Source organism: Leopardus geoffroyi, chromosome E1 (genome assembly GCF_018350155.1).
Source record: "Leopardus geoffroyi isolate Oge1 chromosome E1, O.geoffroyi_Oge1_pat1.0, whole genome shotgun sequence".
Lineage (NCBI taxonomy): Eukaryota > Metazoa > Chordata > Mammalia > Carnivora > Felidae > Leopardus > Leopardus geoffroyi.
The window spans coordinates 8,987,501-9,001,011 of NC_059330.1; the positions used below are offsets into that span (position 1 = coordinate 8,987,501).

Consider the following 13,511-nt stretch of genomic DNA (forward strand, 5'->3'; position numbering starts at 1 on the left):
CTCCATCTCACAGATGATACCGTGAAGCCACCTAATCAAGGTCACACAGTCCATCAGTGCAGTGGAGCCCAGCCCCCCGACCCCCGGAATAACCGTACAAGGAGTACGAGCTGCAGCCAAGGGTAGGGACCCCAGGTTTTCTACTTGGCAGTGGAAAATCTACTTAGCGCCTCTTGACTTCCACTGCCTCACTTGTGAATGGGGATAACTGAGGCACCTCACTCATGGGGGTTTTGTGAGGATCGAATGACACAGCGGGTGTGACTGTGAACTTGCCCCTGTAGCTGGCACGCTGCTCGTGCTCCACCAACGTCGGTGAGGCCTTCGTGGTCGCCCCTTCTTGTCCTGGGTGGTGCCACCATGGCTGTGTCCCATCACGCGCTCATCACGCCTGGAGGCAGGCAGAGCGAGCCCTCCTGCCCAAGCCAAGTGCCTGCCCGAGAACCTTGGGTTTGCCCACTCCGATCCCCACCACCTGCTTCACTGTTCCTTCCAGAGACTCCCCGAGCACTTTTCTGCCAAGAAGTGTGCCAACACATAAAGTCGAAACCTTTGCAACCTTCAAAGGCCCGACCACAAGGGCATGAATCAGCACAAAAAGAATAGTTTTAACTGCTTTCAACAGGTTCTGTCTGCGTTTGAAGCTGTGTGTCATTTGGCCCTAAGGGAACTCAGAGGGCATAAATGCTCTCTGCTTTTTCCTACAGAAACTTGGGGGCGGATTCCAGGCCCCCTTGTGAGGCTATAGGGAGGCAGGAAGGAGGCTTTGTCCCCCTCTGCAGGGGGCAGATAACTCCTTTGCTTTGTTTTATTTTGTTTCCTTTTGCTCAGGACCTGGGATGCTGACTTGGAACTGAGGGAGCCTCATGACCTCCCCACCCCAGACCTATTTGGAGGCGGAGGGAGGGTCTGGCCTTTTGGGAGCAGTCATGGAATCCTGGTCTATCTAAATGGCTTACACAGGGGCACCTGGGTGGTTCAGTCGGTTAAGCGTCTGACTTCAGCTCAGGTCATGATCTCGCGGTTCACGGGTTCGAGCCCCACATCCGGCTCTGTGCTGACAGCTCAGAGCCTGGAGCCTGCTATAGATTCTTTCTCTCTCTCTCTCTCTCTCTCTGCCCCTCCCCTACTTGTGCTCTCTCTCTCTCTCTCTCAAAAACAAATAAACATTAAAAGAAGTAAATAAATGAAAGGCTTATACAGTGACCTGTCCCAGGGAAGGGGAGAAACGTGATGTGCTTGTTTAAAGGTGATAGGAGACAGAGCAGAAACACAGCCTGGCAGCGGACGACACGGGCAGCCCCAGCCTGATGCGGAGCACGGGGACGCTCCCAGAGAGGAGCCGAGGAACGGGCCTTCTCCGTTGCCTGCAGACTGCCATAAAAGGAGAAAAGGGCTCCTGACTACCTAGTGGAGACCTCTCTGAGTGAGTCACCCCAGGGTAAGACACTGGGATTACCACAAAAGGCGGGGCCGCTTGGGGAGACCTGTATCTCCAGTTAATCTTGTTCCTAGAAAATGACAGGGTGCCCCAGGCTCTGGCTTTAGGGTTTCCCAAGATGTCATCTGTACACACTTCCGGGGGGGGCAGGGTGGACCCTGCACAAAAGCCAGACAGTGGCGCCAATGACTGAAGACAGTCCTAGACGGGAAGCCACTGTCTACATCAGCAAGGTAATGACAAATGTACAAGAGGCACAGTATTTGGAGTGTTGAGACCCGCCATTGCTGGTTATGTGATCTCTCCATGTCAGTGCATTTTTTTTTTATTTATTTTGTTTTTATTTTCTTTTTGAGAGAGAGAGAGAGAGAGAGAGACAGAGATGGAGCGCGAGCAGGGGAGGGGCAGAGAGAGAGGGAGACACAGAATCCGAAGCAGGCTCCAGGCTCCGAGCTGTTGGCACAGAGCCCGACGCAGGGCTTGAACTCACGGACCGTGAGATCATGACCTGAGCTGAAGTTGGATGCTTAACTGACTGAGCCACCCCGGCGTCCCCCCCACCCCCGCCCCCGTCAGATCATTTAGCTTCTCCTCTGGTTCAGGGCCACAGGAATAGGTTAACAGAATTGTTCTTGCGGAAGGTAGCACCCAGAGCTCAGGGGTCAGACTTCAGGTCAGAGGTGCAGGCAGGAATAGCGGAGGGAAGGCGAAGGGAGAAGAAAATTCCAGGTGGTGTCGGTTCCTTTGTATTTCCATCCACACAACGTCGGTTGGTTGTTCTGGAGAGTTTGCACTAGGTAGCACAAGAGTTCTACCTGGGCTGACTTCATTCCTCAGTGGGTTGGTCAGAACCTGCTACATGCCAGTCCAGCCAAACAGAACATCCTCCCTGAGATATACACCCTGGTAGAATGTCTAAGGAAGAACAAGTTACGTAATAATGCTGAGTCCAAAACATTTCTCAGAACTTCCAGAAGAAGTTCTTGTCCTGAGTGGCCTCCAATCATCTGCCTTTTGGCTCCCAGAGAATGGGCCGAGGACACTGCTGGTTCGTGTGGCTCACAGAAACTTGGCTCCTGCCCTACCTGGAGACTGTCCGTGGGCCACGTCCAGTCCTGAACTTTCCGGAACCAGTGCTGAGGCTGAATGTAATGGCCTGTCACTAGTGGACGCATGATCCAAGACAGGTCGTCCCCCTCTCTGAGAACCCTGCCCTGGCCTCATTCCTGGTGACAACTCCGTCCTTGGAACATGTAGCTGTTCTGCTGCCTCAGCCCTCTGGCACTCCAGGGAGCCGTGGAACATTCCTTGGCTTCCTCGTTAGAGTCCAAGCTCCCCGAGGACAGACAGCGTGGTCTCACACTTAGCCCATAGGAAGCAATCAATGATGGTTTCATAAACTTGAGGGAGAACAGGAAAGAAGCACGTGCACTTCCTGGGTCAGGAAGCGTTCACCAGGCATGCACACACGCATGAATGCACGCATGCACGCACGCACGCACCCAGTTTCGTTCTCGTGGCAGCATGCCCGCGATTCAGAGAAGGCACGGGAAATCAGCAGCCGGTGCGCAAGGCCAACTGCACTGAGAGGTCTCAGGAAGCCGGCCCGGGGCGGAGAGAAGTGTCGAGGGGTCCCCATCAGGAAGAGCCGGGCTCTGGAAGCCCAGCAGGACGGAACATAGAGCAAAGAACACCCAACTCCCCGAATCCTGAGGTTTTGCTCCCACTGGCGTAGCCGGAGACCCGAGGAGCCTCAGCAGGGGCTCCCTTGGTTAACGGAGAAATCAGTGGCTCTGTCACTCTGATGCAGGATCTCAGCTGCTTTTGTGTCCTCATGGCTGACCCTGCCGTTTGCACTTTCCTGAAACAATGTGCCTGCTTCAGTAATTAGCCCTCAGCACTACCCAAAGTGACCTTGGCTGCAAAGGACTTCATCAGGCCGGCGCTAGCTGAAGGGCATACCAAGCTTCTGGAACCTTAATGATGTCTAGTACAACTTTCAAAATAGTCCCGGTGGCGGTTACAGCCTCATCAAGCCACTGGGTCTTCTGGGCTGGTCTCTTGGGCTCCTTTCGAGAAAGCTTTTGGCTCCTAAGATTTGGTAGAGCCAACAAGAGTCTGGCTGCACTTAGGACGTAGGCTTGCTCTCTGAGCTGAAAACAAGGGCACAGGATGGAAAGGACAAGAGCTCTGTCGTGCAGACCGGCAAGGCGGAGGTTTTGAACTGGGGCCTTCACCACAAGTCTGGGGGGGAGGGGGGGGGGCTGTTGCATTGTACCTGTAACTGTGACGGCTTTTCGGCACCAAAAAAAATGACTCTAGAGCTCCTTTACCAAGTTTTTATTTCACCTTACACAGCTCTCCCCTAGGATGTCTGAATCCGGGGTTCCGAACACGCTTTACGCAACTGTTCCCTGCCCGGAACTACAATTACCCTCCCTGTGGTGGACCAGTTTTCATTGTTTAAAAGCCAGATTGCGGGGCACCTGGGTGGCTCATTTGCTTAAGTGTCCAACTCTTGCCTTAGGCTCAGGTCATGATCTCACAGTTCATGAGTTTCAACCCCACACATGGTATGGAGGCTGCCTGGAATTCTCTCTCTCTCTCTCTCTCTCTGCCTCTCCTACTCTCAGTCTCTCTATCTATCTCTACCTCTCTCTAAATAAACTTAAAAAAATTTTTTTTAAATATCCATATTGTATCCCTTGCCAGTACAGACACAGAATATTTCTGAAAGGAAACAGAAGAAAGTCGAGATAGTAGTGTTTAACTGAGGAAGGAAGCAAGGGGATCCAGGATGGGAGGGAGACCTTTTCCTGATATGGTCTATTGCAACCTTTGGTGGAGACTGGCTTTCAACATGTACACCCAACACTTTTTCCAGGTAAATATAACAATATCCAGACATTTATACCCAAAGAGAACAGCAGGACACTTTGTACTAATATCTCTATTATATGTGTGGCAGGATTTCGGTACCAAACAGAAAGTTACAATATTGTGATCTTGGTTAGGGTCCTTCACTCATGTTCCCCGAGTAGGGTGGCTTCCCAAAAGCTTCCACGCCTCATCCCGTGACTCAGTTGCCTGTATGAGTTTGGGAAAACGTGGAGGCGATAAAAAGAAATGACACCCCATAGAGTGATCTGAGGATTGGAGGAGAAAATCTACAGAGTATTTAGCACACGGCAATGCTTACTGAAGCCCACTTGGCTCAACTATGTAGAGCTTTTTCCTTTGACCTGTTGATAGAGAGCCTCTCCAGGATTACGAAAGAGCCTCATTCATCCTGGTCATGAGTGGCAGTGACCTGCTTTCCTGACTTGACATTCCCTAACCCTGGAAACACTGGAGGCACTTGGCAAGTGCCTTCCTGAGCTGGAGATGGTGACTCATTGACCCCTGGGCTACAGAGCTTTCCAGAACAATTCCCACTAACCCTGGAGAAAATCTGTGCCTGAGAATGGACACGGAGGAGGGACTCTGGCAAGTAAAGCGTTCTTCCCAGAAAGCCCTTCCCTTTGCTGCCCAGGAACATTGGACTGAAGGAGGAGTTGTGGTGGGTCTCCCGCCCTGTGTCGTGTAAACAGGGAGTTGTCAGCAGTATGAACATAAGGAATGTGGGAGAAAAGTCAACTGCACTTCCCTACTGAAGGAAAAAAAATTAAAAAGCGCTCATGGAGAGTCAAAGCATGAGAAACAAAGAATACACAGTAACTAAACCCATTCTCAAGAACTTCTCCAGGCTATCAGCTGTAGGGCAAAGAAAAGCCAGTTGTTCTAGAAACAGTCTCTCTATCTGATGGGAATAAAATTACAGGCTCTGTGCGTGGTGTCTCTCAGCCTCTCCTGGCGCCCCTATCTGATGAGAAACTTCCATTTTCCCTCAGTTAAGCCGTCCTTGACATCGGACCTGAAGGTAAGAGTCCAATTCTATGCTACCTTGGCATTTTTTTAAGCTCTCAGATCAGACTTCACACCGGGGGTCTCTAGAGGGGCACTTTCTACTGGTCTCCTGGGTGGGGTAAAGGGGAAAAGAGAAATTAGGCGAAAGGTTTGACTTTTTTTTTTTTCTCTTGAACTTCTGCCAAGGTGCGCATTTCATTACTTGCCACACAGATCCGGCCAGAAGGAGACGTCACTGCCCAGAGCTCTCCAACGCCAGCACGCTACACCCAAACGCAGATCCACTGCAGAAAGCTGAGAAATGGCAGCAAGCTAGCAAGTGTGGACACACACACGCACACGCACACACACACACACACACACACACACACCCAGCATGGGGACGGCGGGAGGGAGACAGGACCAGAGTGACCTGCTCCAAGTGCCCAAAGGCAAGTGCAATAGGTATTTACGCTGGACCGACAGCCATAGTGAAGTCGGCAGCCCCAGGAGCTGCAATGCGGGGTGGGGGTGGGGGGGTCCAGCCTCTCCCCGGGACACCATCTCCCCACCTCCCTCTCCTGGATGGACCCCAGCACTCGCCTCCTTGTCCCTGCGGGCGGCATCCAAGGAGACCAAGGCGTGGCCCCTGTGCTCGTCCTGGCCGCACTCCTGGCAGACGCACTGCCCATCGGGGCGGCAGAAGGCGACCAGCGGGCTGCGGTGGGCAGGGCAGGTGCGCAGGTCCCGGTCCTTCACGGGCTCGGTCAGCTGGTGGCTGTGCAGTTTGCTGTTCTCCTGGTGAGGCCGCAGGTGCTCCTCACAATAGTTCACCATGCAGGTCAGGCAGGACTTGACCGCCTTCACCCTGCAGGTGCCGAGACAGAAGTCACATAGGACCTCCTCCTCCTCCTCTTCCTCCCCAGCAGCAGCGCTATCTGGAGCCCCCTGCCCTTCAGAGCCGCCGTCCTGTGCCTCTGGCTCCCCCTGGGGGCTCCCCAGGGAGCCCGTGTCCTCTTCTTCAGCCGGGCTGGCCGACCCAGAGTCTGGGCTGACAGTGGCCAGAGGGTGAGCGCTGATCCCAGGCAGTGGCCCTGGAGCCATGAGGTCCAGCTCGGCCATCTGGAAGACTCTGGCGGCGAGGCTGTCCTTCCTCTGCCCCTCAGGCCGGGATCTGCACAGCCCGAGTCAGACGAGAAAACCACGCCTAACTGACTGCAGCTGTCACAGAGGTTGAACTGTTTCCGCCCTCCCGGAGGAAGCCCAGTTAGTCATTACTCTGCCCGGGGCTTGGCCGGCAGCCAGGGCCGTGATGACGAGGCGAGGCGGCTAGGTTATTCGGGCTGCCCGTGGCCACTCAGAACATCTCCCCATGGGCTCCGGCCCCTCCTCGGGTCCAGCCCCAAAACTTCTATTCTTGCATGAATCATTGGAACCCCATGGGCTCAGCCGAAGACTACGTGTGTCTGTGGCTGCTCCGGAAAGAATTAGAGATTCCTGAGCTCTGCCGTAAAAAGCCTGCGTCGCTTTACGTGGCTTGACAGGTTAAATTTTTTGTTTGCATTTTGTTTTGTTTTGTTTTTTAGTTTATTTATTTATTTTGAGAAAGCGCATGGGCAAGCGGGCTAGGGGCAGGGAGGGAGAGAGAGAAACCCAAGCCGGTTCTGGGCTATCAGCGGAGAGCCCCATGTGGGGCTCGATCTCGTGACCCATGACATTGTGACCTGAGCTGAAGTCAAGAGTCAGATACCTGAGCCGCCCAGGCACCCCTGTTGGCATTTTTTAAAGGGATCTAAAATACATTTTTAGAAGTCCTTACAAGGACGTCAACGATATGGCAGCCCCTTCCCATCTCATAGAACCAGACATGAGGCATCTAGGAAAAGGAGGATATACGCCTCTGACCCTGACCTTGGCCACATCACCTTCTCGCAAAAGTGTGTTCAGAGGGGATCAGAGAGTCAGGGAAGAATGTGTCTCCTTCTACATAAAGCTCCATTCAGACAGCTCTCCCAGGCCATGCCTCCCACCCCATGGTTCCTAGAAAGAGGTATGTCCCAAGAAACAGCCCCTTTGCCCACTCAATAAAGTGTTGCTGGACACAGCGTATGAGTTTCCCCACACTGCCATAACAGGGTACCACAGACTGGTTTGATATAAACAACAGAAATGAATTGTTTCATGGTTCTTTTGGCTAAAGTCGAAGATCAAGGTGTCAGCTGGGGTGGTCTCTTCTGAGGTCTCTCTCCTTGGCTTACAGATGGCCGTCTTCTCCCCATGTTTTCATATGGCCTTCCCTCTGGGTGGGTCTCTGTGTCCTAATCTCCTCTTCTTATAAGGACACCAGTCATATTGAATTAGGGCCCACCCTAGTGACCGACTCTTCATTACCACTTGATTTTTTTTTTAATGTGTTTATTTTTGAGAGAGAGAGAGAGAGAGAGAGCATGAGCATGTGTGAGCAGGGGAGAGGCAGAGACAGAGAGGGGGACAGAGGATCTGAAGCGGCCTCCACACTGACAGCAGAGAGCCCGATGCAGGGCTCGAACTCACAAACCAGGAGATCATGACCTGAGCTGAAGTCAGACACTCAAGCAACTGAGCCACCCAGACACCGCTTCGTTACCATTTTAAAGACCCTGTCTCCAGATACAGTCATCATCTTATGAGGTACTGGGAGTTAGGAATGCAACATACAAATTTGGGAGAGAAAGACACAATTCAGCCCATAACCCATGGCCAGAGGATGAGCCAGGAAGCATCCAACTCCTTAAAAGAAAGGCGCTCCCAGGCATCGCCACTGGGTGGGGATACACAATATTCTTCGTATCTGCCAGATGGGCAGCCATCCCAAACATTCGAGAAATCCAGAGGCTGCTCAGAGTTGGACAGAACAGAGACTGTAAAAATCCTTCTCAGCTGCAGCCCTGTTATATTTTCCACATGCATCGCATATTCACATCATGATTGCCTACAAGCAGCCCTTTCTAGCAATATAAAGTTTCCAAAGTGTCCCTGTCCTGAATACTGTCATCCACTGTTGAAGAGTACCCCCCCCGCCCCCCAAGAAGAGGTTTCCCTGTATTTAACTGCATGGTTGGTTTTTAGACGCCCTCAGCCAGGAGGGAAAGGAACTGGCTTCTGCGGGTTCACACTGTTCTCAGAACTTTCTCCAGTATTTATTAACGGACAAGGCTGCCTTCCTTCCTATCCTTTTTGTAGAAAGACAGTTCCACTGCAGCGGAACTGGTCCACCCACAAGCTTAGAGCCTTTGATCTTTCTCGGGAGGAGGAGGGAAAGTGGCTTGCCTGACCCGTTCCACAGCCTCCAGGGCTGATCAGAGGGCACTGAGACAGCCAGCCTGGTTCCCACCTAGCCTCTCCCCAGCCTCCCATTCTTTCCTTTGCCTTCTCCTTCCCACCCTCTCTCCTTCCTTCCTTCCTTCCTTCCTTCCTTCCTTCCTTCCTTTTCTTTCTTTCTTTTGAAACAGAGACGGAGAGCATGAGCAGAGGAGGGACACAGAGGGAGATACAGAATCCGAAACAGGCTCCAGGCTCCCAGCTGTCATCACAGAGCCCGACGCGGGGCTGGAACCCACGAACCATGAGATCATGACCTGAGCCGAAGTTGGACGCTCGACCCACTGAGCCACCCAGGCGCCCTCCACCCTCTCTCCTTTTACGCAGTTTCCCTGCCTGCCCCATTCTCTACCGCCAACCCTAAAGGGCAGTTGTGGGCATACTCAGCCCTTTTCTGCCTCCCCACTGGAGCCTAAGGTAGCAGAGGGTCCATGGCGGCCTGGAGGACAGGATATCTGAATTTCAGTCCCAGCCTGGCCTGAGAATATATTTTGTCCCCACAAAACGTGAGCTTCCCCATGCATAAAATGAGCATGTCAGCCTCCGTCAGGTCTAGCAAACAGAGGCCTGGTTGGGCTCTCTGGGGGAACTGTGTTGCCTCTGAGTTCACGTCCGAGCTTACTGGGAGAGTGGAGGTCCTCTGGGGGCCTGCGTCTAGCCCTCTGGGGACCACAGGATTCTCCACGGCTTCTAAATCCCCTGCACGCCCCGGCCTTGAAGCAGAACCTTCCAGACGACAGTGGTGGCCCTGAGCTCTGAGCCTTCTTCCTGGGGAGGTGATGTGTTTCACTAGGCCTCTAATACCCTGGCTCAACACTTGGGCACCAGAAGATTGGGGCTGACGTCCCGCGGATCTCTGAAACCCGCAATTCCCTGCTGAACCAAGCGTTCCCCATAACCACCCCTCTCCTCCTGCTGCAGCCCAGGGGCACCCCAATATCCTCAGTCTTTCTCAGACAGTTCCCTCTGCCCACTTGACCTAACTTGCATTGGGCTTGTCCCAAAGTCTCCTGCCACCTCTCAACTGGCTGTGTTCCTTCTCTCCCCTTCACGAGCCAGGGCCGGGTGGGCATCGTCCACGCTCCCCAATCACAACATGCAGATGGCTGTCCCCCCCAGCCCTCCTGTCTACTGCCCCACCCCACCCCCACACTCAGCCGCCAGTCTCTACCCACCTCTCCGCCATGCCCCTTGTTCAGGGGACCCTGCAGCTCCTGGACCACAGCCTCCGTCTCCAACCCTGCCCTGCCGCCCTTCTCAGAGCCTGCACCCCTGCGTGTTTCTGTGGCCACCTCATGGCTGAGGACCTTTTCGTCGGCCGCCCACTCTATGGTCACACGTGGATTTTTTTTTTTTTTTTTTTTTTTTACTGTGGTAAAATACACATGACATCAAACGTGCCCTCCTTAACCGTTTTGGTGACGTTAAGTACATCCACATTTTGTATCGCTCACCGTCATCTGTCTGCAGACTCCTTCCCTCTTCCCCAACTGAAACTGTCCCCATTCAAGCCTAACTCCCCAACCCTCTGCCCCCACCCCAGCCCCCCCGCAGCCAGCCTTTGACGTTCTGCCTCTGTGGATCTGATGATTCCAGGTACTCCCACATAAGTGGACTCATACGGTCTTCCTCCTTCTGGGTCCAGCTTGTGTCCCTCGGCATAAGGTCCCTAGGGTCCATCCCTGGTGTAGCCCGTGTTAGAATTCCCTTCCTTCCTCACCTACACGTTTTGCATTCACCAGAAACCTCTGTCTCCAAAATCAGGAATGGGAAAGTTTACGCCCTGACTATACCTGTAAGCTCCCTCGCTTAAATGCCCCACGGGGTCACCTGGGTGGGTGGCTCAGTTGGTTGAGCGCCCAATTTCAGCTCGGTGGGGATCTCATGGTTCGCGAGTTTGAGCCCTGTATCGGGCTGTGTGCTGTCAGCCCGGAGCCTGCTTTGGATCCTCTGTCCCCCACTCGCTCTCTGCCCCTCCCCTGCTCAAGCTATCTCTCGCTCAAAAATAAATCAACATTAAAAAGAAAAAAAAGCAACGCCCCTCAGAAGAAGGCGCCTCGGGTCCAGCAGGCCAATAACGCACCGCCCCTCGCCAGGTCCTCTTTGTCATCCCCTGCCTCGTGTCTTCACGTACCTCTCAGCTTCTTTTAGATTCCACGGCTCGGCACAAGCATGGTCCCCTTTCCACCCTCCATGTCAGCCTCCTGGCAACCCCCAGAATGCCAAATAGGCCCCCTTTCCACCTTCCTTGAGCCTGCATTTCAAGGTGAGGGTCATTGGAGTAAAATCCCCAATTGCACAGAGAGGTACCCGGTAAATTCAAGATCGATCGATGGTTAATTACCCTCCAGCGCCACGCCCCCTCCCCCCCCCCACCATTGCATAGCCATCCTGCTGTGTTCTTCTAGGTAAGCTGTCTCTTCCCTCCCTCACTTCTCAACCCTCTTCCTTCTTCCTACCTCCCCTTTGTGCAGAGGACCTGGGCTCATGCTTTCCGTGCAAAGTGCAATCGAAGCCACTGCTCCTGTCGCCTCTCCCCTCCCCCCGCCCCCTGCAGTGGCAGCGCGGTCTCTAGGTCTATAAAAGTCTAAGTCCTTCCTCAAGTGCAATGGACTCTCCCCTCTTCCACTCGCCTTAGCAGGGACTCTGCCCTTCCGTTACACTCCTTCCTGCACCCTTATTCTGGCCCTCTCCACTGGATAGCTGCCATCAATTTGCAAACATACTCTAGTATTTTCCATGAAAAGAATTTTTTTTTTCTCCTGAACTTACGTGCCCTTAACAACTCAGACCCACGGGTCTCAACTTCATGCCCCGCCCCCAGCAAAGTCTTGCCAGACCACTGGCCTTTTTACCCTGCCCCCCACTGTTTATCCAGCACCTGTCACTTGAGTGAATGAGTGAATGACTATGTATCATTTGTGCTATAGGTCTGCTGAACGCGTGCATGAATGAATGAATGAATGAATGAGGGACCCTGTATGGCTCGCCTGCCCCTACAGGCTCCTCTGATCTGCCTAAGGTCCCTTCTAACTAGAAGGTGGACTCTTTCTGACCCTTGTCCGTTTCCTGTTCCAGGCTCTTGTGAGGAGCCGGGGCTCTAACCGAAGCCATCTGCCTTCCACGGTCACTGAGAGAGAGTCTTGCTTGACCCCTCCAGCAGCAAGAAGTGACCCCAAAGTTCTGGGTGCCATTCTCTTCCCACCCCTGACTCTGGTCAGTTCAGCTCTGACCTCCAAGTCCTGCGGGGCATTGTGACGGCTGCTGGTTGGTTTCCACCAGCAGATGATTTTATGCAATTCACTGAGATCAATTCAGGCAGAGGGATGGTCCTGTGGCGGCGAGGCTCGGTCCAGGGTTAACTGGACACCACTCACATCCACCCCAAACTTTTGCCCTTGTATATAGTAGAGTGTCTCTCTCTTCTTTACAAAACTAACATGATGTTGCCTAGGTAGCCTTTTCTGAGTCAGACCTGCCTCCAGGAATGTGAGAGCCAAGTGGTGGTTTGGTATTCCTTTCCAGAATTAAGGGAGGTTTCCCTACCTAGAATTTTGAGGATTCGAATTCTAACAAGCCATTTTCTAACCAATTTGTAGCTAGGCAGGTCATTATTAATCTTTCTTCTCCAGCTGACTTTGTGACAAATAATCCCACAAACTGGCAAACTCCCTAAAAGGTATGTAAACAATAAATGCCAACTGATTCCCTCCAGTTTGCTGGTTTAAGGTCATCACCTTGGGGAATCTGGAACAGTTCAAGAAGAGTTTTCTCAACCCAAGGACTCTACATGGCAGTTTCTGGCTAAAGAAACTCCTCAAGCTTTTCTCCTCAGCAAACAGCTTCCCATTTGTCTCTTCAAAAATCTCACCAGAGGCGTCTGGATGGCTCAGTCAGTTGAGCGTCCGACTCTTGATATCAGCTCAGGTCATGATCTCATGGCTCACGAGTTCGAGCCCCGTGTCAGGCTCTGCCCGGACAGTGTGTAGCCTCCTTGGGATTCTCTCTCCCTCCCTCTCCCCCGCTCTTTCTCTCTCTCAAAATAAATAAACTTTTAAAAGAAAAAACAAAAATCTCACCAGATTTTTTTCATTTGCGTGTCTGCTGAGCCACACAGAGCTGTGATTCACAAATGTAGATAATATCTGTCCATGAGCCTGTAGAAATTAAGAAAAATCAGTCCATCAGACTGAGAAAATACAAATAATATAATGAAATCGTCATAAATCTGAATTTGATTGATTGTAAGGGATTACACTTTATTGAGCTTGTGTCCTGTGCCCTTTTCTGGAACGAAACCCCTCATCTTTTATGAAACTCTGGTGATAACAGCGTGGGTGGAGGTATCCGGAAGAGTTACGTCTAAGACAACCCTCCAAATTCACTCTGCCATTTTTCTGCCAAAGATTCCAACGTCTGGGAACCACGGAACCAGAGGATAGATCATTCTTCCAGAAACCAGCTCAGAATGTTCCTGGTTCACCTGGGGATGGGAGTCCCATGGACTTTCTGGCCTGGGATCGTTATCAGCAAACTGATCCCCAGCCCCCCTTTTCTCCTAAAATCAGAAGATGGCCTCTTGGATTGTGTTTGGTGGTTGGTTCTTGCTGGCAAAACAAGAGAACAAACTGAAAGGTAGAACAGAGCTTAAGGACCGGAACGATCCTGGCACTTAGTTTTGGCACATAATGGTTATAAGCAGTCCTTACCCCGACCCTCTAGCCTCCTATCTCTTTGTGGTCCCCTCGGGAAGGAAGGGCTGCCCCAGGGTGTTGCACAAGCCTTCTCTAAGTCACAGGGACATCCATGTTGGTTCCGAAGACAG

General features: G+C 52.5%; 1 protein-coding gene across 2 annotated transcripts in view; it reads right to left on the reverse strand.

Annotated features, from left to right (window-relative positions):
- Window positions 1-12,869, reverse strand: part of TRIM16 (tripartite motif containing 16) — a 29,342-nt gene extending 16,473 nt beyond the window's left edge. Inside the window, exons 1-2 of one of the 2 annotated variants that reach the window (XM_045487443.1) lie at window positions 12,766-12,869; window positions 5,930-6,194 (exon numbers count right to left, since the gene is read on the reverse strand). In XM_045487443.1, coding sequence (XP_045343399.1) covers window positions 5,930-6,194; window positions 12,766-12,779 — 279 coding nt within the window. In that variant the 5' untranslated portion in view covers window positions 12,780-12,869. Of the gene's footprint in view, window positions 1-5,929; window positions 6,909-12,765 lie in introns of those variants that run through there. The other variant, XM_045487442.1, reaches the window with a different exon arrangement.
- Between the last annotated feature and the right edge of the window lie 642 nt (window positions 12,870-13,511).